At 27.7% G+C, this 27,439-nt stretch overlaps 1 protein-coding gene across 4 annotated transcripts in view; it reads right to left on the bottom strand.

The window, feature by feature from the left end:
• Nucleotides 1–27,439, bottom strand: part of LOC136073695 (uncharacterized) — an 88,180-nt gene that overhangs the window by 36,963 nt on the left and 23,778 nt on the right. For all 4 annotated transcript variants that reach the window (XM_065820375.1, XM_065820376.1, XM_065820378.1 and 1 more), the window contains 7 exons: nucleotides 20,794–21,010; nucleotides 18,391–18,748; nucleotides 17,844–18,072; nucleotides 13,825–13,894; nucleotides 11,549–11,753; nucleotides 11,371–11,421; nucleotides 10,571–11,278 (listed from right to left, as the gene is read on the bottom strand). In XM_065820375.1, coding sequence (XP_065676447.1) covers nucleotides 10,571–11,278; nucleotides 11,371–11,421; nucleotides 11,549–11,753; nucleotides 13,825–13,894; nucleotides 17,844–18,072; nucleotides 18,391–18,748; nucleotides 20,794–21,010 — 1,838 coding nt within the window. The remainder of the gene's footprint in view (nucleotides 1–10,570; nucleotides 11,279–11,370; nucleotides 11,422–11,548; nucleotides 11,754–13,824; nucleotides 13,895–17,843; nucleotides 18,073–18,390; nucleotides 18,749–20,793; nucleotides 21,011–27,439) is intronic.

Raw genomic sequence — 27,439 nt, 5'->3', positions numbered from 1 at the left:
ATAATTTGAAATTAAAATCTTACATATTTAGAAGTTTTGCATTATTTTATGTAATTAAAATATAAAAAAAAAAACATTTTCTAAAAGTTTCATTTTCGTCTAAATTTTTTATTTTAAATGCTTATGCAATATTTAACTTTAAATGTTTTATTTTAAATGCTTATGCAATATTTAACTTTAAATGTTTTATTTTAATCTTCTTGTGTTCAACATTGTTTTTCATCTTTTGTAATTAATTCGTTGTACTGTCCAATTAATGCAATTCCACATTCTACTATGTCATTAACAACTTTCATTCTTAGGACTCTCTCTGATTTTAATCATCTATGCAAGCAAGCAATTAGTACATTCTACTTTTTGTACTATACTAAAAGTAGAATTTACTAATTGCGACTCTACAATTCCGTTTGATCAATTAGTACAATTCTTTTTGAACAAATGTTAACAATAACAATAGCAACACTACAATTCTTTTGAACATCATTTTCACACAAAGGAATTCTTGAATGAATGTGTATATAAGCCGTAGCACTAAACTTAAGAGTTGAAATATGAGAAACATGCAATAAGATACATTAAATATATATACTATAAGGTATATTAGAAACAACAAATTTTCTAGCACTACATAAATATGTTTGATTGTAATATTTATTATATCTATTTAAATAAATATTTTTAATAAACCTATTTAAATAATTATTATATCTATTTAAATACACATAACAATATTATTCTCTTCTAAATAACAAAAATAAAAAATAATGTTCTTTAATACTTGATATTATTAAAACTAATGCAAATAAATAGTTGCCTTTGCATACTATAAATAAATAGAGTTGCCTTGCATACTATAAATAAATAGAGTTGCCTTGCATACTATAAATGCAAATGTGAGTAGTAAAAAATACAATTTTATTTGCGGTGAATTTTTATTTTATTTTATTTCATTTATATTTAACCAATAGTCAAGTCATCAAAACACAAAATGTGAAAACAAAGCTCTGTTGTCTAGAGGTATTATAAAATCATGATTTGGCTTGAGAGGCAAAATGTGCTCTGCAATTTTTTTATACAATGCAAAGGTTCAAGCACATCTGGCCTTGCTACATGAGAACCATCCATAGTATAATTATCAAAAATATTAAAGTACAGTTAGCATAGAAATTCTCATAGAATAGCTCTTGAAAGTGTTAGAGAGAAATTTCCTGAATCCAAACTCTTTTTATTTCCGCTATCAGTTCAGGAATGCTATTCTTTTCTTAAACATAACAGCTTTAACCAGGTTTTTGGGCTGACATGCAGCATAGTAAGCCTATGTCTTTTTGAAGTCTAGCAGACACTTTTCCAAACAATGGCAAGTGCCTTTTTTAATTCTGCAACAGTTATTTGGTGATTCTTGATAAGTGATAGTGTTAATATATGTCATATAGTTATAGTATCTTTATCAATGCATCAGTGCATACATTAGTGCTCTTTTTAGTTATTTTATAGGCTTTCTAGTTTTTTATTGTATTTCTCCAAAAATATATATTGTATTTAATATATTTATATATATTGTATATAATATGTATTTCTCCAAAAAGAAGATTGCTTGTGCAAGAACTTTAAAGGGAATAGCTAGGGAATAGCCTTTGTGAATTATATTAATTATGTATTGAGTTATATAAATTAAATATCAATATATAATTATATAACTATATATTGGCAAAATGTGCCACTAACGATGGCAGGTTTTTAAGAATGATTATAAAATCTGATACAAAGGTGAGTTTGTTCAGAACCATGGTTTCCGAAGAGCAAAAAGCCAAACCAATTGCAAAATTAGTAATCTCACATTACAAGATGTGTGAAAAAGTTTTTGTTTAGGAAAAATGTGGTGAAAAGTTCAATATAACAGCTGATGAATGGACTGACATCACCATTAAAAGGTATATTGATGTTTCACAATAAAATTACTTAGATTGGAACTCATTAAAATTGATGGTGTTGTAGTAATGCATAAATATGGATGTTTATTTCCTAGATGGTTAATTTCTGTAGAGAGTCAACTGTGTCACAATCATGGTATTTGTTTATCTGTAACCATTGTATTCTACAAAACGTTGCATATCAGCAATAGCCAAACTTGTTTGAATGATGAATCAAATGAAGAAAATGCTGATAAATACAACAAGGCAAACAATTCTGATCAGTATATAATGATTATAACCATTATATTCACAAATCAGAATTATATACACATATAACAATTCAAATTCAGATTGTGAAGAAGCATTTTTAATGATATCATTTATCAAATAAGACAATTTAAATATAAACTGATTTCAAATTGTCAACTGTTTGTAAAAAAATTAATGCCAAAACTCAACATTAAAACTAAATGGAATCCGTTGTTACCCATGATGTAAAGATTGGTAAAATTAAAACCTTGCAAGTTACTTTAAAAATGTTAAAACCTGTTAAACTTGCTGCTAAAGAGTAACTTAGTAAAGATGACTTAACAACTTTAACAAGTGAAGGTGTTCACAAGTTTTTAAAATTTTTTTATTGGCAAACATCCAATTTAAGTGTAATGATTCAATCAAAAAGCAATATGATAAGTGGGGCAATAAAGGTTCAGTAAGGCAATAGCAATTCAACTAATAAGAAATTTGCAAAACACAAATACAAATATGTCACAAAATAATAATGGCTTCAAATATTTATCAAAGTAAACAATGATTCAAAAAATATAATCGAACAAAATTTTACCAAAGTATTAGATAGTGTCAATGTCGAATCACAGAATGAAGAAGTTCTTGAAGAAGCTAATAATAACCTGAAAACACAGTTACAACAATCCCTAACAAAAATGGTTTCGTTGTAACCCAAAATTAGTAATTCTGATCCATTTTCAGAGATACTAATGGAGCTTAAGTTATTTAAAGCAAGAGGAGTTAGAAAATCAAATTTAAATAAGATTGATACTGCTCTCAAAACAATTCAGCCCATGTCAATATCCAGCATAATAATATTTTCTGATGCTTGTATTTTTTCCACTAAACTTTGAAGCAAAATGAATTTTGATATGTTTGATAAATTAACATTTTTAAAATACTATTTTTTGAAATATTAAAGTATTAAGTTGAATTCTCCTATAATATTTTAATAACCAATTAAAAGTAAAAAAATAAATAAAATAGATCTGTAAAATGTTTTATCTAAATTTCTAATGATTTGGCTGAATTTGATGATTTTATACAAATATGGAAATATTTTGAATACCAAAAAAAATTAGTCAATAATCAGCTATTGTTACTCAATTACTTTTAATTAAGAAAGTTATTTTATCAAGAGTTCATGGAATATTTCTTAATTTTTCACCTACAAACATAATGCAATATTAACTAAACAACACAAAGTTAAAGCTATGCAATAAATATTTATATTTTATAATTTATATATTTTTTATTATATTTATAATTTATATTTTAGATAGAAAAATAGTTCAAAAGAGTATTTTGTTTGCAAGCGTAATTGAATAGAATTTCATTACAAACTTTGAATCTAAAAAACTCATCAAAATTTCTAGAACTTTAAATTTGGAAAAAATAAGAATAAAATTAAAATTTCTAGTTCAATTCACTTGGTTTCTTATGAAAAAAAAAGATAAAACTTGATTAGTTGAAGGAAAAAAAACATACTAGTTTTTTTTTTTATGCCAATTAATGTATTCTTGTAAAAAGTGTTTTAGCTTTAGTTACAATTGTTGTGAATACAATAATGTAAATGGAATTAGTTTTAGTTTTAAAAAATTTTTATTTCTTAGCAGATTTGTTTTTTTTTGATAAAACTTAATAACTAAGATAATATAGCCACTTTTTTTTAATTAATTTTTTATGCTGATTTCAAATTACTTAATACTTTCTTTTTATTATAAAAATTTGGCCTTCTAAGAGATGTGACGCATTTTTTGGTTCTTGTTTTTTTGGTCATTTTTTTGAAAAAAAGATGCAGGGTCTGTTTTTTTGGTTTTTTTGGGAAATATTCAAAAATTCATTGTTTAAGCTACTAAATTTAACTTTAATAACAATATCTATAGATAACCACACCACATTAACAACACTGAGTAGTGATTTTCTATCTAAAGGGGTTTTAAAGCACCGAAATATCTATATATACATATATATATACACACACACACATATATATATATATATATATATATATACATATATATATATATATATATATATATATATATATATATATATATATATATATATATATATATATATATATATATATATATATAAAGAGAAAGGATATCTTTAAATTGTTGAATGATTTCTTTTTGTTCTTCTTGTTGGTAATCAATTATGATTAGGCTCTCCATACAGGGGGCAGAAATAAAAACCTTAGTCACCCATTTATTTAAACCTCTGAACCAAATTAGCAAAATGGAAAAAGTTAAACGATCCTTTTGCCATAAGACTATGCCTAAAAATGGAATTTGAAAAACTATTCCAAAATTTAAAAAAAAAAAACAACTAAAAAATTGTTAAAAAAAAGCAAAACAACACTAAAAAAACCCCAAAAAACGCCAAATAAAACAAAAAAACGCCAAAGGAAAAAACACACTTTTTTGCAACTCAAGGCCTTCTACTTCAATTCCAATTAAAGAGGTTATTTTGACAAAACTGTCAATAGTTAAATTAAATAAAACTTTTATCATTTTCAAAGTAGAATTCGTGGTAAATATTTTTCTTTTCGTTTTATCAATAAAATATGTAATTATTAGGTGTAGTCATGAATACAACAGCAAATTAGGCATTATACATGAAATTACTCAATATGAAAATGCGAAATAACTTTATTACAAGCACGGTGCAGTGATTTGAGTTCTTTCTCAGAATCAAGAGGTCTGAGGTTTGATGTTAGCTCTGACCAGATAAGCAACATTGGTAAGGAAGGATGCATAAACTTCCTAGGTGCTTTGTGATGACGCAGTTAAGTTCTTCTTGAAGCACCTTAATAAAAAAAAAAGTCATCGTAGGTGATTGTGGATTGTTGTTAGGACTTTCCAAGTTAAGTAGAAACTTTAAAATATTAGCTTATTCTTCTGTAGACATAAGACAATGTTTTTTTGTATTTTTATCAATAATTATATTTTTAAATAAAGTAGATCTTTGCTACAATGCAGAACTATTTTTTGATTAGTACTAAAATAAACATCCCATTCATCAATCATTTTTTGACATTTAACATATCTTTCTGTTTATCAATATATTTATTAACATCTGATTCACAAGTAAATGGGCTACCTTGTAATTTCAAACAAGCTAAGATAAAATATCTCTTGGACGCCTAATGTAAAGCTTCTTTTTTTCCCAACCTACTCCGCCTCAGTTGTTTCTGTCACTGGTTCCAACTGTATTTTATATTTTTAAATTTTTTAACAATGAGACACATTTCCCAAAATATTTCTAAATTACCTAAATCTTGATTTCACAATTGTTTGGATATTTAAGTACATTACCGCAAGGCATTTTTGTAATCAACAGTATTTCCGAAGCTGATTGCAATGAGTGTCACGCTGAAGCTTAAGTTCAATGTTGTTTGTAATTGTTTTAAAAATTGCAAAAACATGATTGAAAACGTAATACATCAATTATTTCATTATTGTATCTTTTTTCCAAACCCATAATACTTTCTTATTTTCTGTTTAAGAAATATAGCTAAATTTTGCTAAACTATTTGCAAGAATGATACAATCATCCAAGTTTTTTGATGCTTACATACAAACTACGACTACTGAGCAGTCAATCTTTTTTAATGACAATTTTCAAAATATAATTTATTGTTGACTTTATTAAAGACAAGTACAAAAACAACCCAGAGTAAAGGTAATTTTGTATGATAAAATTTGTCTATTACTGGCAGATAAAGAAGTTTATTTATTTTGATGAATTTGTTTACTAGCTTATGATTTATTTATTTATTAGTTTGTTACTTCTTGTTGCAATATTTTTCATTTTAATCGGTTTCTAAATTCAGTTTACATAATTGATATCAAATTATTTTCAAGCAAAGTAAATCAAAACAAACTTTTACTCAAGATAAGACTTATTTTTGTTTAAACGCAACTTTCATTCATTTTAATTCAAAGTTATCCAATCAAAATTTAAATTGCATCAAATTTAACATAAAGTTATACACGCAAAGAATACGCTGCAAAGATATCTAGTTTTTAAGTATTTTAATAATTTTCAAATGCTAAAAATTGAAGTAATTTTGAATGACGGAATACTTTACCAACTTGTAAGGTCAGGTTATCCTGATACTGGTAACATGTAACCCAGTACAATCTGCTTCATGTCCTGCTGCCTTGTAGGATACACCTTTTTAGCCAAAAGCTAGGAGATGCCAACTCTGACTTAAAACACACTCCTGCCTTGGGGCTCTTGGTTGAATAAAGGCTAGAGATAGTGTCTTGATAAAAATACTCATCTTGGAAAGATGTTAAATGCATCCAGCTACTATCTTGTAAAAAGCTTTCTAGGCAAAGACTTAAGGGGTAAACAGATACTATCTGTTGACCAGCCTCACACCCCTTCTTCATCTATTAGGCTGGCACAGATGTATTTTTAATACATTGCTTCCAGTTTAGGATGTTGAATGCTGGGTCTTCTTGACTTAATGCATGGGTTTTGTGTCTCTGTTTTTATGACTGGGCAACTCATTTTATTATCTCCTAATAAGGGTATAGCTCTAAAACTCAGTTTTATGGTTCTGAGGCCGGCTGGTAGTCAGGTTTCCTGAACTCTGTGGTAGCTCTCAGAGAGGCTGATTTCATCAACAGCTGAAAAATATCAAAGTATTAACAGTGCCATGTTGCGCATGGATGGTGTCCCTGTTTGTACTTTTGGTGTGCATTGGGGAGGCCACATTTGGAGCCCTTTGTTATAGCTTAGGGTTTATTAGTAGTAATGAGGCAATTGCTTGGGCTATTAATCAGTGTTCTGAGTACTATCTATGCTTTGAGTCAAGTTCTTTAACAAATTTAAAAATGAATAAAGTACCAAAAACAATAAAACACAAAAAACCATCATCATCACCAAGTTCTCTAAACCTATCATTCACTAATATTCGTGGTCTTCGAAGTAACTTTTCTTCTGTTGAGTCTTATCTCTTGCAAAGTTCACCAGACCTACTTGCTTTTTGTGAGACAAATTTGAGTTCAGCTATCTCATCTTGCGATCTTAGTGTTGATGGTTATCTTCCTTTATTTCGTAAAGATTCCAATAGTCACATGCTTGGCCTGAGCATTTACATTCGTAAGAATTCACCCATTTGTCGTGAAACTTGGTTTGAATCCACAAACTATCTTTCATGTGCTTTCGTGTAGCACCACTTCACTCTATTGCTTTTCTCTTTGTTCTATATCACTCCCCTTCATGATGTTATTTCTGATCATATCGACCAAGCCCTCTCTCTTTATCCATCAACTAATATTGTTATTGTTGGTGACTTTATTGCTCATCACACTGAATGGCTTGGCTCTAGTGGCAGTGACTCTGCAGGCAATAAAACCCACAACTTTTACCTTTCTCAATCCCTAACTCAGTAGCCAACTTTCCAACTTGCTTACCAGACAACCTGAATCATTTACCTTCTCTACTCGGCATATGCCTTGTGTCAGTGCTCAGTTTCTCCACATTCACCTTAGGTGCTTCTGATCACAGTTTGATCTCTCTAAAACTATTATCTCATTCTTCTTCATCATCTGAATCCCCCTATCATCAAACCTCTTACAACTACCTTAAAGCTGACTGGGACTCTTTCCGTGATTTTCTTCATGACGGCCCTTGGGTAGAAATCTTTCATCTTCCTGTTGACAAATGTGCTTCTTACATAACTTCATGGATTTAGGCTAGCATGAAATCTTTTATTCCCAATCGATAATTCCAGGTCAAGCCTCACTCTTCTCCATGGTTTTTTTCAAATTGTACTGCTGCAACTGCCAATCAAAACCATTACTTCCATATGTATCAGCAAAACAATTCTCCAGAAAACAGATGTCTGTTTATTACTGCTAGAAACAATTGTAAAAAGGTTTTATCTAATGCCAAAACCCGCTATTCTCAGGTCATGAAATATCGTATTTCATCTCAAAAATTAGGCTCCCGTGACTTCTGGAGAATCTTTAATAGTATCAATAATAAGGCCAAATCTTTAATTCCACCTCTCTTGTATGGTTCAGACTTTGTCACCTGAAGACAAAGCTGAATTGTTTGCTAAAAACTTTTCATCAATATCATCTTTTGATTCCACTAGTTGCGTTCTACCTGATATAGTTGTCAAACAGGTTGATCCATTGCTTGACATTCGTATCACTCCAGCTTCTCTATCTAAAGTGATTTCCTGCTTAGGCTCTTCTACACCTTGTGGCCCTGACAACATGCCTGTTATAGTCTTGCAGAAGTGTTTTCCAGAGCTGTTGCCTATACTTTCAAACTATTCAACAAGTGCTTATCAGAGTCTTGTTTTCTAGCCTGCTGGAAAGCAGCATCTGTCATCCCTATTTTCAAAAATTCTGGAGAGCCATCCGATTCATCTAACTACCATGCCATTAGTCTTCTTCTTATCATAAACAAGGTTTTTGAATCTTAAATTAACAAACACTTAATCTCTTATCTTGACTCTAATAACTTACTTTCTGATCATCAATATGGATTTCGATCTTCTCGTTCTACAGCTGATTTGCTAACAGTAATAACCGATAGGTTATATTGTGCTATGAAGAAAATGCAAAAACAGTTTTCTACAACTAGAAATATTCGCTCAAACAAAAGAAACAGAATCCTTCCAGAAGATTTGGAAAAACTTCTTATTTGTTGAAAAAAATTTTCAGCAGTTGGATTCCATTATTAGTTACTTTTATTATTTTAATGTTTTGTTTAAATTATGAAAAACTTTAAAATACTATATTACTTCAGCTCTGTTTTAAAAAATTTTCGATAAAAAATTATCTACAATTGAAACTAGTTACGTAAAACTATACAGAAAAAACTTAAACAGAAAAAAACTATTGTTACAACCATGTGTACCTAATCTTTAGGTTTGTGGTTACTTTATATAAATTTATTTTCATGACAAAATTTGGAAATTCTTATTAATTATTATTAATAAAAAAACTTATTCAATTGATAAATTTATAAAAAAACTAATTCAATTAATAAACTCATTGATTATTATTAATAAAAAAAACTCTGTTTTTTTTATTAATAATAAAAAATTGTTTTTAAATGAACACTGTGAATAAATATTTCTATAAATATAAATATTTACATATTGTGTTAAGACTAAAATGTCATAAAAATATACTTTCAATTAAATACATTATCAATAAAAAGATATCTGATGTCACTAAACTCTAAGTTTAATTTTTCTCAAAATGTGAAAAATGTGACATATGTGGTTTTACTCGTGTGGTCTACATATATATATATATATATATATATATATATATATATATATATATATATATATATATATATATATATATATAATATATATATATATATATATATATATATATATATATATACATATATACATACATACATACATATACATATATACATATATATATATATATATACATATATATATGTGTATATATATACATATATATTTATATTTATATATATATATACATACATATATATATCAACTTTCAGAATTAAAAAAAATGAGCCGACCTCAAACTGTTCGGGGTCAACATCAAGTTGGCAAAAAAAATTGACACAAAGGGGTTACCATAAAATACAGAAACAAGGTCAGCAATTTTTTGCTGACCTCAAACACTTTTAGGTCAGCAGCTCCAAGGGCTGATATATATATATATATATATATATATATATATATATATATATATATATATATATATATATATATATATATATATATATATATATATATATATATTTGCATAATAGTTTTTTTTTGTTCAACTTGATCCGCAAAGATTGAATTATGTTACTGCACAAGCAGTCTGTTTTTTATTTCATACAAATTTTATGCAACAAATCAACTTTCTATTCATAAAAAATATTTTTCTCTTTAGTAAAATACTTTATTTCATTTTTGCGTCTGTGAACTGGATTGAGAATTGAGATTTTTCAATTAAAACCCTTGTTATTTATTGTTATAAAAACAAAATAATATAATAAATAAACACGCTTTTTATGTAAAATAAAATTAAAAACTATCGGTTTAGAAGAAAAATACTTTGGTTTTCTAAAAATATGCACAAAAATAAATATATAATGTACAGCGTAAAATTAATTTCAAAGAATTTAATGGTTCTCAGACTATTACCTATTTATTTTTTTTAGTAGGAGTGCAACCCTTAATGAGTCATACTGATTTATATTAATTTATATATTTCTAAAAATAACAATTTTTTTAAACATATTTTAACTACAAACAAGTAATCATAGCACTAGTTTTTACTTTTTAAATAGGAAAAATAAAAAAGGTTTTTAGTTCAAAAATTAAAGACTGTAGAACATATTAGCATTACCTGACTTTAAAGGATCTTCTGTATCAGTAGAAAGGTTAGATGGATTTTTGCTATTTGATTGATCAACAGAATCATTAGAAGATTTTGATTCTTTGGGAAATTTTAACTCATAAGGATATTTAGAATCTTCTGGAAACTTTATTTCTAAAGGAGACTTAACTTCTTCTGGATACTTTAAATCCTCTGGATTCTTTGTTTCTATTGGAAACTTTGACTCTTCAGGAAATTTGAATTCTTCAGGAAATTTGAATTCCTCAGGAAAATCCAAAGGAGACTTAGATTCTTCTGGATATTTTAGCTCTAATGGAATCTTTGATTCTTGCGGAAACACTGACTCTTTAGGAGCATCGGACTCTTGAGGAGTCTTTGATTCTTTAGGATACTTTAAATCTTGTGGAAACTTAGCCTCAAGTGGAGATTTAGATTCCTCTGGAATTTTTGACTCTAATGGCAACTTGGACTCTTGTGGGAGCTTTGATTCAAGTGGAATTTTAGACTCTTCTGGAAATTTTACCTCAAATGGTAACTTGGTCTCTTGTGGAAACTTAGACTCAAGTGGAAACTTAGACTCCATTGGAAACTTAGACTCCAGAGGAAACTTAGACTCCAGTGGAAACTTTAGTTGTGGTGGATCAGTGTTTGATTCTTCAAGAGGAAGCTTTGATTCTTCAAGAGGAAGCTTTTTATCGATTAAAGAATCACAACTCTCTAAAAAAATTATAATATACTTGAACAATATTAAAAAAAAAAATTTTAAGTGAACCACTAAAAATAATTACACATAAAAAAACTTTTCAAACCTTCCCATGATTCTTTTACTTCTGCTGGAAGGCCTTTATCATCATTTGAATCTAAAAGCAACTTGCTTTGAATATTTTGTCATTTTCAAACTTTAAATTTAAGTATTTAAGAAAAAAAGTTTTTTTTCTGTCATTTTTAAATTTAAAATTCAAAAAACATTGATACTTATATTTTTACCTGGACGCTCGAGTGCAGATATAGCAATAGTATTAGTGCTTCCACAAAAAGATTGATCAAATAATCCTTTGTTTACATTCTGAATAAATTTACCAGGTTGGTTACCAAGTGGAAAAAACTTAGCTACAACAATTGTGCATAAAGAGTTGTTTCTTTTTTTTGTTGCATACGCGATTCCAGCTTCCACTGTCTCATTCCAAATCAACTAATAGAAAAATAATTTAATTTCAAACTCAAATTATCAATAATTTATTAAATTTTTAGCGACTGAAAATATGAAAATATCATAAAAGCAATGTATGGAACCTAACTATGATATGTCTTATATAAATATATATAACCATTACCAATAGTTTGGAATCATCTATAAAATTTATCAGTATTTAGCTTCACAACAAACCTTTAGTTAATAATTAAAAAATAAATCGCTGCAGAATTATCGGATTTTGTAAGAGGTTACAAAAAGTCAAAATAAATCAAAAGTTACCAAGAAAAATTACAAAAAGTATGGTAATTGTGTGTTTTTAAGACACTTCATAGATATAGAGCTTCAGGAACAATTTCCTCATGGAGACAAAGCAGTAAAACCAAAGAAAACAGTTGACAGATTGGTGAGGCATATGAAGTATGTAATAAACCTGAAATACCCAGCTTAAGGAGCTGCAAAAACACCTGCTTTAAATTACAAAAACACAAGAAAAGGTTAAAGTTACAGTAAAAGACTGGAAGAAAGTAATGCTTTTAGATAAAAGTAGATTCCAACATTTTTGCACATCATGCAACTATGTGAAAAGACAAGAAAAGCAAAGATATGTCACAAATACACAGTGCCTACTGCAAAATATCCACATTCTACAATGGTAATGGGTTGCTTCTCTACACAAATATGCAGTCAGCTATATTTTATAACAAAGGGCAAAACCAATAAATAATATTTTTGAATAACGATGCTTAGTTAAGGCTTGTGTAAGGCAAGTTAAAACTACATGCATTAACTAAAGTTCTGGCACTTTTTTGTAAAGTTTTTGTTGCTTACACAATGAATACTTACATTTTTATGTAACTCTTATTTGGTTAATAGTTTTGTTCTACTAATATAAATAGTTTGTAAATGCAACTAAGGGGAATTGTCCATTAAGTGCATCACCCTAAATTTGTCAATTTTTAACTCCTTCCCTCCAATCAAAAACGATCACATATACCTGTGCCCCCTCTACCTCCTAAACTGTGATAGCAGTTTTTACATCAAAAATATTTTTAAAGATTTAATAGTAAATACTTTGCAGCATTTCAAAAAGTCAACCTGTTGAAAATAAGGCATAAAAATAAGAAGTGTAAGTAAATTTTTTGAAAAATTTTTCTTAAAGATTTTGCTTATTTAAATGACTTGATAAGTAATAAAGTTGTTGTACTAAAATAATTTTTTAAAGTTGCACTTGTTCTTGTGGAAAAAACTGTTATGGATATGATTACTTTCATAAATGTTATGAAAAATCACTTAGGAAGTGTGACACCAGTTTTTTCAAATTGCTTTTGTTAGTTACTTTTAATGAATAAGTTCAATACATTTCTGTTACATAACTCTAAAAGTTTACATTTCTGTTTACGTAACTCTAAGAAATCTAACTCTTAATAATAGATATAAAAAATCCACGGTAATAATCGCTCAGTAACGTAAGTGATGTAACATAAATTAAATATATAGTATAAAAAAACAAGTATATTTTCTTAGCCAGTCATCTCTGATGAATTTTTATATATTTTTTAATTGGTATAGAATTCTCAATATCTTTTGAAAATTTCTGATACAATCCGCTTTACTGATTTGCAGAAATCTGACCTAAAAGTTAAAGCAATTATTTTACCTTGTTTTCTGTGTAACATAAGTTAAGTGGGGTTTTTGGTTATAAACTCTTTGAGTCTGGCCCTCTTTTGGCCAGACTCAAAGCTTTTTAGCTTATTTTACTCTTCAGACTAACAGTATTCATGCAAATTTACTAAAAATCTAATTAACAGTTTAAATAGGCAAATATTTGATAAAGTTGTTGTGCGTGTAACATAAGTTAAAATGGAACTGCCCATATATATATTGCAATATATATAAACATATATGATGTATTTGTTTATTAGTAAATGTTAATATATGCCTCATGCCTGTGTCAAAATTTATGCTACACACCTTTTAAACACATGTTACATGTAAATACATATAAGATAAATGTGCTTTATAAGTATTGCATATAAACTTATGCTTCACATATGAATTTGTTACAGACCTGTGTTGCATGTAAATTTGTTTGAGCTTCTATTTCAAATTGGTAATTTTTAGTACAAAACTCATTATACCTAAAAAAATGTAATATAATTTCCATTAAAATCATATATATATATATATATATATATATATATATATATATATATATATATATATATACATATATAAATATATATATATATATATATATATATATATATATATATATACATGTATATATATATATATATATACATGTATATATATATATGTATTCATATATATATATATATATATATATATATATATATATATATATATATATATATATATATATATATATATGTATATATATATGAGTAAAAGTTCCAAGTAACAATGTAATATAATTTCCATTAAAATCACACACACATATATATATATATATATATATATATATATATATATATATATATATATATATATATATATATTCACATATATATATGTATATTCATATATATATGTATATATACATATAAACATATATATATATATATATATATATATATATATATATATATATTCATATATATATATTCATATATATATATATATATACATATATTTATATATATATATATACATATATATATATATACATATAAACATATATATATATATATATTCATATATATATATATATATATATTCATATATATATATATATATATATAAATATATATATATATATATATACATATATATATATATTAAAACACATATATAATTAAATATATATATATATATATATACACATATATAATTAAATATATATATATATACACAACCCTTGGAATTAGGAAAAATGAGGTCGGCAATAATTTTCCAACCTCAATCTTTTTTAGGTCAGCATCAGGTCGGCAAAAATTATTTGATACAAAGGTCTGACCATATAACATAGAAATGAGGTCGGCAATTTTTTGCCGACCTCAAACACTTTCAGGTGATCAATAATAAATTAGTAAAACACTTATCTATCTATCTATCTATCTATCTATCTATCTATCTATCTATCTATCTATATATATATATATATATATATATATATATATATATATATATATATATATATATATATATATATATATATATATATATATATATATATATATGAGTAAAAGTTCCAGGTAACTAACACAGTAGGTTTTTCATACAAATTTTTTAGCTGTGTATGAGTACAAAACTATAAAAACTCTTTATATTGAACTTCCTATAAAAATTTTAAAGAGGAAGTAATTAAGGTTTATATATTACTATAATTTATATATAGTAATATATAAACCTTAATTACTTATAGAGGAAGTAATTAAGGTTTATACATAACTATAATTAATGATAATATAGTATAACTTGATTCTTATTGGTAAGGAAATTTTAAAAGAATATGAAAATAATTACTCTCTGTTTATATGTTAATTATGTCTCTGTTTATGTAGGTGAGCTTCATAAATAAGAAGTAAATTCTCATTTAAGAGTTTTAACAGAAAATAATTTGAAAAAAAGTTCATTTTTATGGCAATTGAAAACATGCTGATCAAATTTATCTGAACCAATACCTGTTCTGCATGTGTAGATGTGTAAATTAGTTCCTTATATTAGGTTATTAGTTTTACCAATGTATGTCATTTTTCCATCACATCCATTACATGATAGAAAATAAATAATATTTTTTGAATTACATGATATTGAAGTATTAATGTTCCATACTGTATCAGATGGTGTGGTAAAATGGTTAACAAACTGAAGATACATAGTACATAACTTACAACGTTTTGATACACATTTTAAAACCTTGCATTCATTGTTAATAAAAACTATTAAAACTTGATGTACTTATGTGTCTTAAAATATTTTTTGATTGATATTGTTATAGTACAATAGAAGTGTTTTCAAAAACTGATTTGAATTTATTTGAATATTGTCTAAAACAGACAGTTTTGTAATACCATCTATAGTAGTTTTTCAAAATTAATATTAGCAAAATTTGTAGTTACAAAAGGTAAGTTTAAAAAGGTAAAGGTGTAGTTTAAAAGGTAAAGGTGTAGTCACAAAATTTGTAGTTACAAAATTTTGTTCTCTTCTCTTTTTTGAGATACTGGTCCCGGAAGTCGAGCATTAAAAACTCCATTATTTATGATTTTTACTGGGTAATTGGGTCAAACTAAAAATTGTTTTAGTTGTTGAAGTCTGATTTCCATTTTTGTTGTATTAGACACGAAACAAATGATCCATTTAGCTAATGTAAAAGGTATATTCTCCTTTGTATGTTTAGGCTTTTATGTAATTTTATGGCTTTGGTAATTTAGATAATCATAGGAATTTGTAGGTTTATAAAAAATATCTGTTTCAATAATGTTGTTATCATGTAGAATAACTGTTATATCTAAAAAGTTTAAAAATTGGTACTGTGTGGTTTCTGTATATTAAATTTCAGACTGTTCTTCTGTATATTTAATATCAGGGTGTAAAGAGTTAACATATTTTAACAGTAAATTAGCATTAATTAATTTTGATGGTTTTGTCGCTTTATTAAAACCAATTGATAATAATAATCAATTAATATTAATATTAAATCCAAAAATATTAATGTGACCTATTGTTATCAGGAGTTAAGAATCCTACCCTCTCATTCCCAGAGTGTTGAGAAGTGTGTAAAATTAGTTTCAGAAGCATCTAATACTGCATATGGATTTAAAGCAAGGCATAAATATACACTAACAAAACTACTTAGCCAAAAATTTTGTAATGGGTTTATGTCGAAAGAATATTATTTTCAGTCGTATTATGATTTATTTGCTTAGCTTTGTTACATGCTTGAAGTAAATAATTATTTTAATTTTTATATTGTTTTTACATGAAATTAAATTAAATAAAAAATGGTTAACTATTTATTTATACTATTTCAAAGTTAATTTAATACTCAAAGTAACCCGAAAATGAATAAAAAAGTAGATGTAAATTGTGTTCTTTTTGTTTATTGTTCTATTGAATATAACTTTGTGAAGTAGTTTGTAAAAAATGTCATAAAACAAAACAATAATCCTTCTCAATGTAGTTAAGACGATTTTAAAACATCACAGGGTCTGTGTGATATTTTATTGACCACAACATTTTCCTATTAAATGATCACATCTCTGAATTGTGATAAGACAAAAAAAATTTAAATGATAGACATTTTTAAATTTTTCTGTAGCATAAAATAAAAAAGTTTGTGGTGAAAAAACCTAGACCGGACAGGAGATTTTTTTTAATCTCTTAAAAATCACAATTACGTTTCCAGATTTGGATATGATTTTAAATAAATACATTGTTTAGTTGAAACGAGCATTGTAGTTTAATTTTAATTTAAAAAATGAACTGTTATGATTGCTTATTAATGGTTTTTCCTAATAATTTAGTCTTTCTCACTTTAAATTCTAAAGATTTTAACTAAAAATCAAGTTGACACTGTTTAGAAAAATTGACTTTAAGACTCAAAAATGGTGTTCTTTAGGTCCACTATTAGGGGTAGTAAAAAAGTTTTAAAATTATTTAAAAAAAAGAAAAGTTTCTTTAAACACTATAAAAACTTAAAGCAAAAAAAGCCTAAGCTTTTTTTATTTTATTTTATGTAAATTCACCTCCCCAAGGCCGAGAATGCCACTACAGACAAGGGGGCTACTTAATTGTGGTTATAATCCTCTCTCAACTCTATAACTCTGAAACACAAACCTTGACGAGCAAGGCCGCTGTGCAGAGAAACAAGTTGAGCACAGTACTACCAGGGACGTGGTGGGGATCGAACTTGGAACCTCTCGCTTATGAAGCGAGCGCTCTACCACTACACTACTACTGCCATATAACTACATCGAGCTATCAGTAATTTCTAACAACAATGAGTATTTCCTTAGTGTGTCAAGCTTTTTGTGAAATTTTATGATAAAATAGTAAAAATATAAAACCAAAGCAAAAAGCTAAAATTTTTCTAATATTTGATAATGAATAAAATTAAACAACTACCAATTAGAGAAGGCATCTTCAGGAGGAAGAACTCGATCAAATACATTGCAAGTTATCTGCACCATTTCACCAGGATTAACTGTCCTTTTACGCACATTCTTTATAAACTGCATAGCCGACAACTTGCTTTGGGCACCTAAAACAGCACTTGATGTAACTGGCTGGCTTGAATGCATTTTACGAAACTTATTTAACACAACCACAAAATCATCTTGGTAGTTTTTTTCGTCTAGAAATCAAAAAATATTTCTTAGAAATAAATAATAAAATAAAATAAGTATTATAAATTTTTTATGAGATATCATGAAAGTCATAAAATAACTAGGTTCCATTCAAGTAAATTAGAATTATTTATTGTTAAGATGATCATATAAGATCATAAAAAAATTAATTTGTAAGTTTTTTTTATATTAACCAAGTCAGTACATTAAAAAAAATTTTTATATGTTCTGAAGTTTGTCTAATGAAAAAAATGATGATGATGATGCCTAAAATAAATTTGAAGTTAAAAAGAGCAGTTACTACACTTTTAAAATAAAACGGTTACCTATATCTTGTTTTTTAAGTTGTGTTAACTGTTTATCACATTTTACTTTGACTTTGGTTGGAGTCAGTGGCTTGCATGGATACTTTTGATTAGAATTGTTGACGGATTTTCCTATGTGGTCTGACAAGCTACACAGTTTGCTTTCCTTTGAAAACTTATCGACAGCTAGTAAAAGGCCTTTATCTTTAATAATGGATGCAACTTTGGCAACAACAGGGATATATACAACTCCACTTTCGCCAATCTCTGTATTATCAAGAACTTTCTTTTCTTCTGACATGTCTTCTTTATTTTTAGAATCAAGTTTATTGGAGGCAGGCTTATTTAAAATTGTGCAAATCTTATTATCAAAAAATCCCTAAACAAAAAAAATATCATAAATATTAAATAAAGAAAGAAATATAAACATATCTATATATACAAAAAGCTTTCATTAAACTTTAAAATTTCTTTATAATGAGTAAAGACAGAAATAAGTTAAATAAATAACACATATATAACAAATAGATATCAAAAAACAAAATAAAAAAAGGTACACATAATTGCTTAGTATTTAAATAATAATAATAAAAAAATTTATTAAGCATAAGGCCTGGTTTTAATAATTAAGTTAATAACAGTCCATAGCAACAAATGGATAATTCTATATTATAACTCTTAATCAACACTTAAAAATCAGCACAAAAATGAAATCATTATTAAAAACTCAGTTAACTCTTTCTTTTTTATTGATCAGTACTTCCTTATATCTTTAAGTATTTTTTTGTTTTGTTTTCGGTAACAACAACAACAACCAAATAAATAAAAAAATAAAACTAGTCAAAATTTAAAATCATTCTTGAACAAAGTTATATGACAAGAACATTAATTAAGGTAAATTATTTAAAGCAAATCACTTTTTATCAAAATGTTGTTCCAGATCAACTGTTTATAGACATCTGAGCCCAAGAATGAATAAGTTAAAAAGTTTTGAGTCTGGCAATAAGAGAGCAAACTTATAACTGAAATGAAATTTAGCTTATGTTACGTTTTTCATGGAATTGACCATATGTTGCAAGTTAAATACCATATGTTGTAAGTGTAAAATTATCTTATGGAAAATGCATTGCTTGAACAACAAGAAAGAGGTATGACAACAAGAAATAGGTTTAAGCTTGCCAGTAAAAGCAGGTTTCGAACTTTGTTCATATGAGAGAGTCTCATTAAAAGAGCCAAGAACCTTGTGGTAACACTGATATATCAAGACCATAATGCTTGGCTCATCATTTCTTTATTTCTTAACTTTTTAGTTACAACAGTTAACAAGTACTAAATTAAAACCATCAAAGACTGTATCAATTGTCAATTGTCATTGTCTGTATCAGAGACAATTTAAACAAACTTTGATGAGTTTTGAAAATTTGTTATATTCAAGACAAGAGTCTTTTAGAGTAAACCTGATGCAGAAGAAATACAATATAACAGTTTTATCAAGCAGAACAAGAAAAAACTGCACAAGTTTTTCTTAATTAAAACAATATTAAAAGGTGTACAGTCTTGGAAAAAAGGAGAACAACAAAGAACAAAAAGCCAGTGGATTTAAAGAAGAGGCAAAAAGCAAATGAAAAATTGTTTCAAACTTGACTTCACAATTGGTGAATTGATTTATAAGTAGATGCCAAGACCAAGAGTATGAGTATTATGGTCTTTGAAAATCAAAGAGTAATAGCCATCGACACTGAGATCAAAAAATTATACAGTTAAATTTCAAATAGTCTCACAAAAAGCCACCTGGTCTTGTAAACTTTGTAGAGGTAAGATTTAATGAATGAAAAATTATTTTGAAGATCACAAATATTTAAAAAGATAGATGAAAATAACTCAGTGGAAATAATTGTTTTTTCCGTTTAATATTTATAGGTGCTTTTTTTAATCTAATTTTAATAGAGAAGTTGACAAATCATAAATAGGGCATGTGCACACCAAAAGCACTAACAATGATACTCCAACCATGATACTCTTACATTTTTCTGAGATATGAATATAAACAGCTTCTTTAAGAGCTACCACAGAATTTAGGCCTTACTACCAGCCAGCTTCCTATTTTGTGCTTGTTATTTTTATACTGCTGATTCCACTCCTGCTTCTATAAATACTGTGGTTATATTTGGGCTGGTTTTTCTAACTCTTTTAGACAAAATTCTCTTTTAGACAAGCCTAAATCACCCAAATAATTTTTTATTAGCTACTAATTTCCAATTGTAGCTAAATATATTTATTTAATACTCAGTTGTGTTTTACTAACCTGAATGACTGATGTTTGTAATACTAAAAAACTGACTTAGAGTAACTGGAATGTTGCCCAAGAGCGTTTTTTTAAAAATAAAAGTCAATAAAAAATAATTAATTAAAGTAGGAATTTACTTCTTTAACATTTTCTCTGAATTTATTATCTATGTTTCCTTTGGACTCATATCTTGCAACTATATAAGTACAATACTGTCCATTAAGCTTGGTAACAACAAATCCAATACCTAGCTTATTTGAATGACCCCAAACAATTTGAGTGAAATGAGCTGTTTCTTTTTGCTTTTTCTGTTCTTTGAAGTCATAAGGTACAGGTCGACAAACTTCATCATACCTAAGTAGAGTTTATTTATTTCATAAAAGCAGAAATATATATACAGAGCCAGAGCCATTGTTTTAATTTAGTTTATCAAAAAAAAATATGTTCAAAATACTGCTACCCCTCCCAGGGTTGGATAGTTATATTTTGGGTTTTTCTTGTTTCCAAGATCTAACTACCATAATTTTTTGGAGCACATCCTCTATTGACACCAGCATGAAAATACAAAAATTTGAAGTTCACACCATATCTGAACAATAGCTATAACATGTAAAAATTATGGCTCTGGCTTATATATAAATAAATAAAGTTTGATTTTAGAAAAATTAGACAAACAATCAAATACGCTTAATTCTTCTAAATAATTATTTTTTTATGTATATAAATCTAATGAGCTGTAACAATCCATATAAATAAATAAAATGTCTCACCGGATATAAAAAAATAAACTGATGACCAAAATTGAGAAAAAGTTTTTACTTACCCTTGCATTGAGTTGCAGAACAATTTTTTGTGCGGCAAAAAAAGAATTTTTCAGCTTTTTTTTATCAATTTATTCATATAACTGTTAAAATAGTAAAATGCTTTATCAAAGGCTTTATATTTTAAATTTGATCAATTAATTTATAATATTTATGTTATAATTCTACTTTAGATTATAAATAATAATAATAATAAAATACTTATTAACCTAATAGAGGTTTTTTAGCAGAAGCCAAGAGAAACTTACGAATTTGAAGATTGTTTAAACTAATCTTTTTTCTTTTCTTTTCTTTTTTTTTTTTTGAAGTACATTTTTTTAATTATTTTTTTATATGTTTCTGTAGGTTTATGATGAACAATAAAGAAATTGAAAACAGATCTGAAGAAAGAAATCTTAGGTCAACATGTACATTATATATCAAATGGTAATGTTAAACTTTCATCAACATCATTTTTACCTATATATATATATATATATATATATATATATATATATATATATATATATATATATATATATATATATATATATATATATATATATATATATATATATATATATATATATAGTGCTAGCAAAAAGTCTTGCAACAAGGCACAATTTTACACAAATCAATGTTTCCACGCCAGTAGGCTCAGTGTTATTATCTTATATTTTTATCTTTAGGTATAAATATATTTATAAAGACAATTTTGTAGCTTAAACAGTTAATTCAGTGAAAATTATGGCTAAGATTCGGCAGCTTAGTAAAGAAGAAAAAGCATGCATTCAACGTCTTGCTAAAAGTGGTATGTCTCATGCAGACATTGCAACAATTTACATGGTTGAACGCACTACAATTTGGCGTGTTGTAAAGCAGGTTATCAACTGTCTCCGAAAAAGAGGTCTGGACGTCCTAGAGTCACTTCACAGCGTACTGACCTAAGGATGGTAACAATGGTCAAGATGAATCCTTCAATAACCTCTGGTGACCTACAGAACAGCATACCAACACTTTCTAATGTCTCAAAGCGCACAATCCATCACAGACTTTCTGCGGAATTAAACTTACCTGCACGAAGGCCATTTAAGAAGCCATTAGTAACTGAAAAGATGAGAAAAAAGCGCATTGAGTTCTGCAAGAAGCATCAAGATTGGATAGAAGAGCAGTGGACACAGGTGATATTCAGTGATGAGTCCATGTTTCGTCAGTTCTCTGATGTTAAGCTTTTTGTTCGTCGACCTACTAGTTCTAATCCTACCAATCCTAAATACAAATGCAAAACTGTGAAGCATTCACCTTCTGTAATGGTGTGGGGTTGTTTTTCTGCTCATGGCCTCGGAGATTTATACTTTTTTCCCAAAGGAGAAACTATGAATGCAAAAAAGTACCTCAACGTTTTGGATGAATCTCTAATCAATTTCATGATTATTCATCAGTGCACAATTTTTCAACATGATTCAGCACCATGCCACACTGCGAAGTCTGTGAAGCAGTGGCTTGGATCAAAAAACATACAGTTGCTTGATTGGCCTGAAAATTCTCCAGATCTCAACCCAATTGAAAATCTTTGGATGTTAATCAAGAAGCGTGTATCTGCTAAAAACTGCAGTTCATTAGATGGTTTAAAAAATGCTATTCGTCATGTATGGTGTACAGAAATTACATCAGGACTATGTGAAAATCTTGCCAAATCCATGCCCAAACAAATTAGTGCTGTGTTAAAAAACAAAGGATATCCTACCAAATATTAATAGTAAATCTGTTTAAAATGATTATACAATGTAATAAAAATAATTGAACTTGTTTTTGGTGAAAATATAATATTTTTGGAAGTATTATTGTTTTTGGAAGTAATTATGAAAAGTAATTATGATGTTGCAAGACTTTTTGCATTTGTGTACACATTGCAAACATTGATTTGCGTAAAATTGTGTCTTGTTGCAAGACTTTTTGCCAGCACTGTATATACAGTGGGCGGCCAAATAATTAGTTACAGTTTGTTTTTTCACAAAAACTACAATTAAATATAGATTTTAAATGAATAAATTTGCTTCTACTCTTACATTCTTAAAGATTTTTAATAATATCAATAATAGTTTTTTACATTTTTTTTAATGAAGTAGTAACATTTGTGAATAATTGTGGCAATTTTTAGCATAGATAAGCTAGATATACAAAAACCTACGAAATACATCTTTTTGCATATTCTTTGCAAAATTATTATTTGCACAACAATGCCTGTGTAATAAATGAAACTTTTGTTTACTGTTAGGTGTTTTTGTGACTCTGACTCATTTTTATACATCAATTAGTAATTTTAACTAAAAATATTTGAACTTTGGCGCCTAAAAATGGGAAAAGCTAAAGATATATCAAACAAAAAAATTTCAGTAATATCTGCTTCATTAAAACATTCAAATCACTTGCAAAGAAAAATTGCAAATATATATATATATATATATATATATATATATATATATATATATAAATATATATAAATATATATATATACATATATATACATATACATATATATAATATATATATACAGATATATATATTAGGGCTGGTACTGATTAATTTTTTTTTGTTCGATTAATCGTCTAAAATTTTAATCGATTAATCGATTAATTTCGATTAATTCTGAAGTCGACAGAATAACCTGCTTTTCACCACTGGTGAGGTGAAGTTGTTATCGGTAAACGTTAACTAACTACAGTATTCACAAATGTTAACAAACAAGACACTTAATGCCTGCTATACTGTATTCAGTTTAATTGACAAGTACAAGTAGACATCACTTTAGCCAGTCACGTAAACAAACGAGGACGTTAACGTTTTCTGGAAGTAGACAAGATCGCAGTTTGTTGACAATGTACCCTGACGAACTAAACAGTCTTTCACAAGGAACAGAAGTGGCAGGTACACACAGAATTGTCTGCACAAAACTGCTCAGGTTAGGGTAACGATGCCTGTTCAGTTGCCACCACATGAGGGGATTCTCAGTTTCTGGAATTACACCTTCTTCTTGATATCATGTAAGCTCAGCCAGTGAGCCATGTACTGTTTGTGATTCATCTGATGAGGATTGCGATTCCGAGTCGCTGACCAACAGAGTAAGTTTCAGTTTCTTACGCACAGGTTCTGATGCCTCGCCAGTGCTGGTAGTAGTTTCACGTTCAGCTCTGTCTTTGGTTACAGTACACCCGAAATGCATTAGAAAGTATTGTCCAAACTGCTTCACATTTCTCTCTTGAGAGACAGCTGAGTTTCTTGTAACGTGCGTCTAATGCCACAGCCATTTGCAACGTTGGCAATGCATCAATGTTTTCAATGCGACCTGAGAAGTCATTTAGTGTTGCAGATTTGAAACGTGCTATATACCCTGGATCGTCATCATTAACCCGCAGAAGTCTGCGCAAAAATGCTTCTAACGGAAGTACAGCCGAAAATGTAGTATACTGTTCACTACCAATATACTCAGTAGCATCTGCAAGTGGACCCAATACCGAGACAAATTTTGACATTTTCTCCCAGTCCAACTCCCTTAGTTTATCTCCAGTTTAATTCTCGGGATGGTCAATATGATACTGCTTAATGGCATCTTTCACTTCCAGCAATCTGGCTAACATTAGGTAGGTACTGTTCCACCGCGTAGCTACATCCTGCTGCAATTTGTGAAACTTCACATCGTCAGACCTGTTAGAGGTACTAGTTTGGCTGGCCTTTAGCTCTGATGTATTCCTTGAACTGCGTTTAAAATGTCCAACTAGGTGTCGACATTTAGCCAGAATAGGAGATGAATCAGCTGCTTTCAAACCTGCTAGTATGCTCAGTTGAAGACAGTGTGCAATACACGGTATATGGCTGTAATCCGTCCATCCTATAGCAGCAACCATATTTCGTGCACTGTCCGTTACGATACAGCTAATTTTTTCAGCAATGTTCCACGTTGCGGCAAACTCTTCATAGAAACTGGCAACATTATCAGCAGTGTGCCTTTCTTCAACATTTATGCAAGCTAAAGCGACAGACGTCAGTTTCCACTCAGAATCAATCCAATGACCTGTTATCCCACAGTATGATTCATTGTTGGTGGAGGTCCAAAAGTCAGTAGTTAGAGCAATACTATGAATGCATTCTAGAGCTTTCTTGTGCTCATTCACCTTCTCATTGTACATCTCTCCAATGACAGTGTTGATTGTACGGCGACTGGGCAAAGTATAAGTCTGGTTTTGAAGGGCAATACGAAGCACCGCCTCTAGTCCAGCATCTTCTACAATTGCTGTTGGACGTCCAGAACTGGCAATCCAATGAGCTATTGCCACCTTCAGGTCGGCTGAGACCTTTTCACTGACAGGCTTGTTTGACGGAAAGCAAACTGTTTATTGCAGTGAACGCAGTATATTTTGTCACCTTCGTCTACTTTACCATCAGCATTCAACTTAAAAACAAAATGCTTGCTTAACTTCCCAGTTAAATGTTTGACAGAAACGTTGCTTTCATTAGTTGCCACAGCCATATTTGCAAAACAAACTTTGTTTACTTTAGAAACGGATATAGAAATGTAAGATAATGTTCAGTAAGTATTTTAAAATATGAAAAAATTTTGAGTCGAGATTTTCAAGATACGCGCTTTCAAAATTAATTTTATATTTATCGAATTCTATTGAAAAATTCTAAATTTAATACTCTTTTTCGTCATGGCTAATGACTTTGAAACAATTGATTTTGAAAAGTTGCGTTAAGACGTTTTTAAAACTTTTAAAACTGAAAATAATTTCTTTGCGAATGATTTATATGAAAACGATTTATTTTTTTTATAAATTTTTATGCTTAACATTTATAAAATTAACAGATATCAAAATATATTGTTCATGCTAAAATTTAAATTAGGCCAAGTACCATACCACTTCACAAATAATTTCTTTATAAATAACGTTAATAAATATAATATAAGAGAAACAGGTAATCTTGAGTTTATTCTAATTGAAGAATATTAAAGTTAACTTTAATATTCGAGTAGTTTTAATACAACTAGTTGTACTTAATATATAATATATTACCTATATTGAACATAATATATATTATTCACTTGTAAGGGCTTCGTGATAAGATCAGTACGATCTTCTTGAAGTCCTGTCTGTACTATTTTAATTATAATTATAATCTCGTTTATATATTTTGACTAAGGAAACTTGTAAATATTACTATTATAAATTACGAAACTTGTAAATATATATATGTAAGGAAAAAAAAAAAAAAAAAAAAAAATAAGTAACGGAAAACCGGCAAAAATTAATCGAAATATTACTGATTAAAGAAATTTTAATCGATTAAATAAATTAGCGATTAATCGATTAATTAATCGTTAATTTCCGCAGCCCTAATATATATACATATATATATATACATATATATATATACATATATATATATACATATATATATATATATATATATATATATATATATATATATATATATATATATATATATATATATATATATAATATATATATATATATATATATATATATATATATATTCTTTATGAAAATTGCAGTATATAAAAATGATATTGATAAAACTATAGCATTATTTAGTTTAATAAAGTACTTATTAACTTCGATAAAGCTAATAAGTACTTTATTAAACTTTTTTATTGCCTAAAGTAGAATTGCTATTACAAAATAATTGATCAAGTTCAAAATAAAAAGTCTTAAAGTATTTTACTATTCTAACAATTTAAGCTAAAAAAAATTCACTTTTTTCACAATTTTAGCAGTTTCTACCACACAAAAAAAAGCAAAAGTTTTATTCTGTCTTAACTACCCTTTTTATTTGAAAATATATAATAAAAGATATTTTAAATATAGATCCATACCTGTATTATAACAAAAAAAATCAGTTCAAAACTTTCATATTATAACTTCTCCCAAGGTGTCCAAGTATAGACATTTTTTTGCTTTTCATG

Source organism: Hydra vulgaris, chromosome 15, assembly GCF_038396675.1.
Source record: "Hydra vulgaris chromosome 15, alternate assembly HydraT2T_AEP".
Taxonomy (NCBI): Eukaryota; Metazoa; Cnidaria; class Hydrozoa; order Anthoathecata; family Hydridae; genus Hydra; species Hydra vulgaris.
This window is presented reverse-complemented; position numbering and strand designations above follow the sequence as displayed.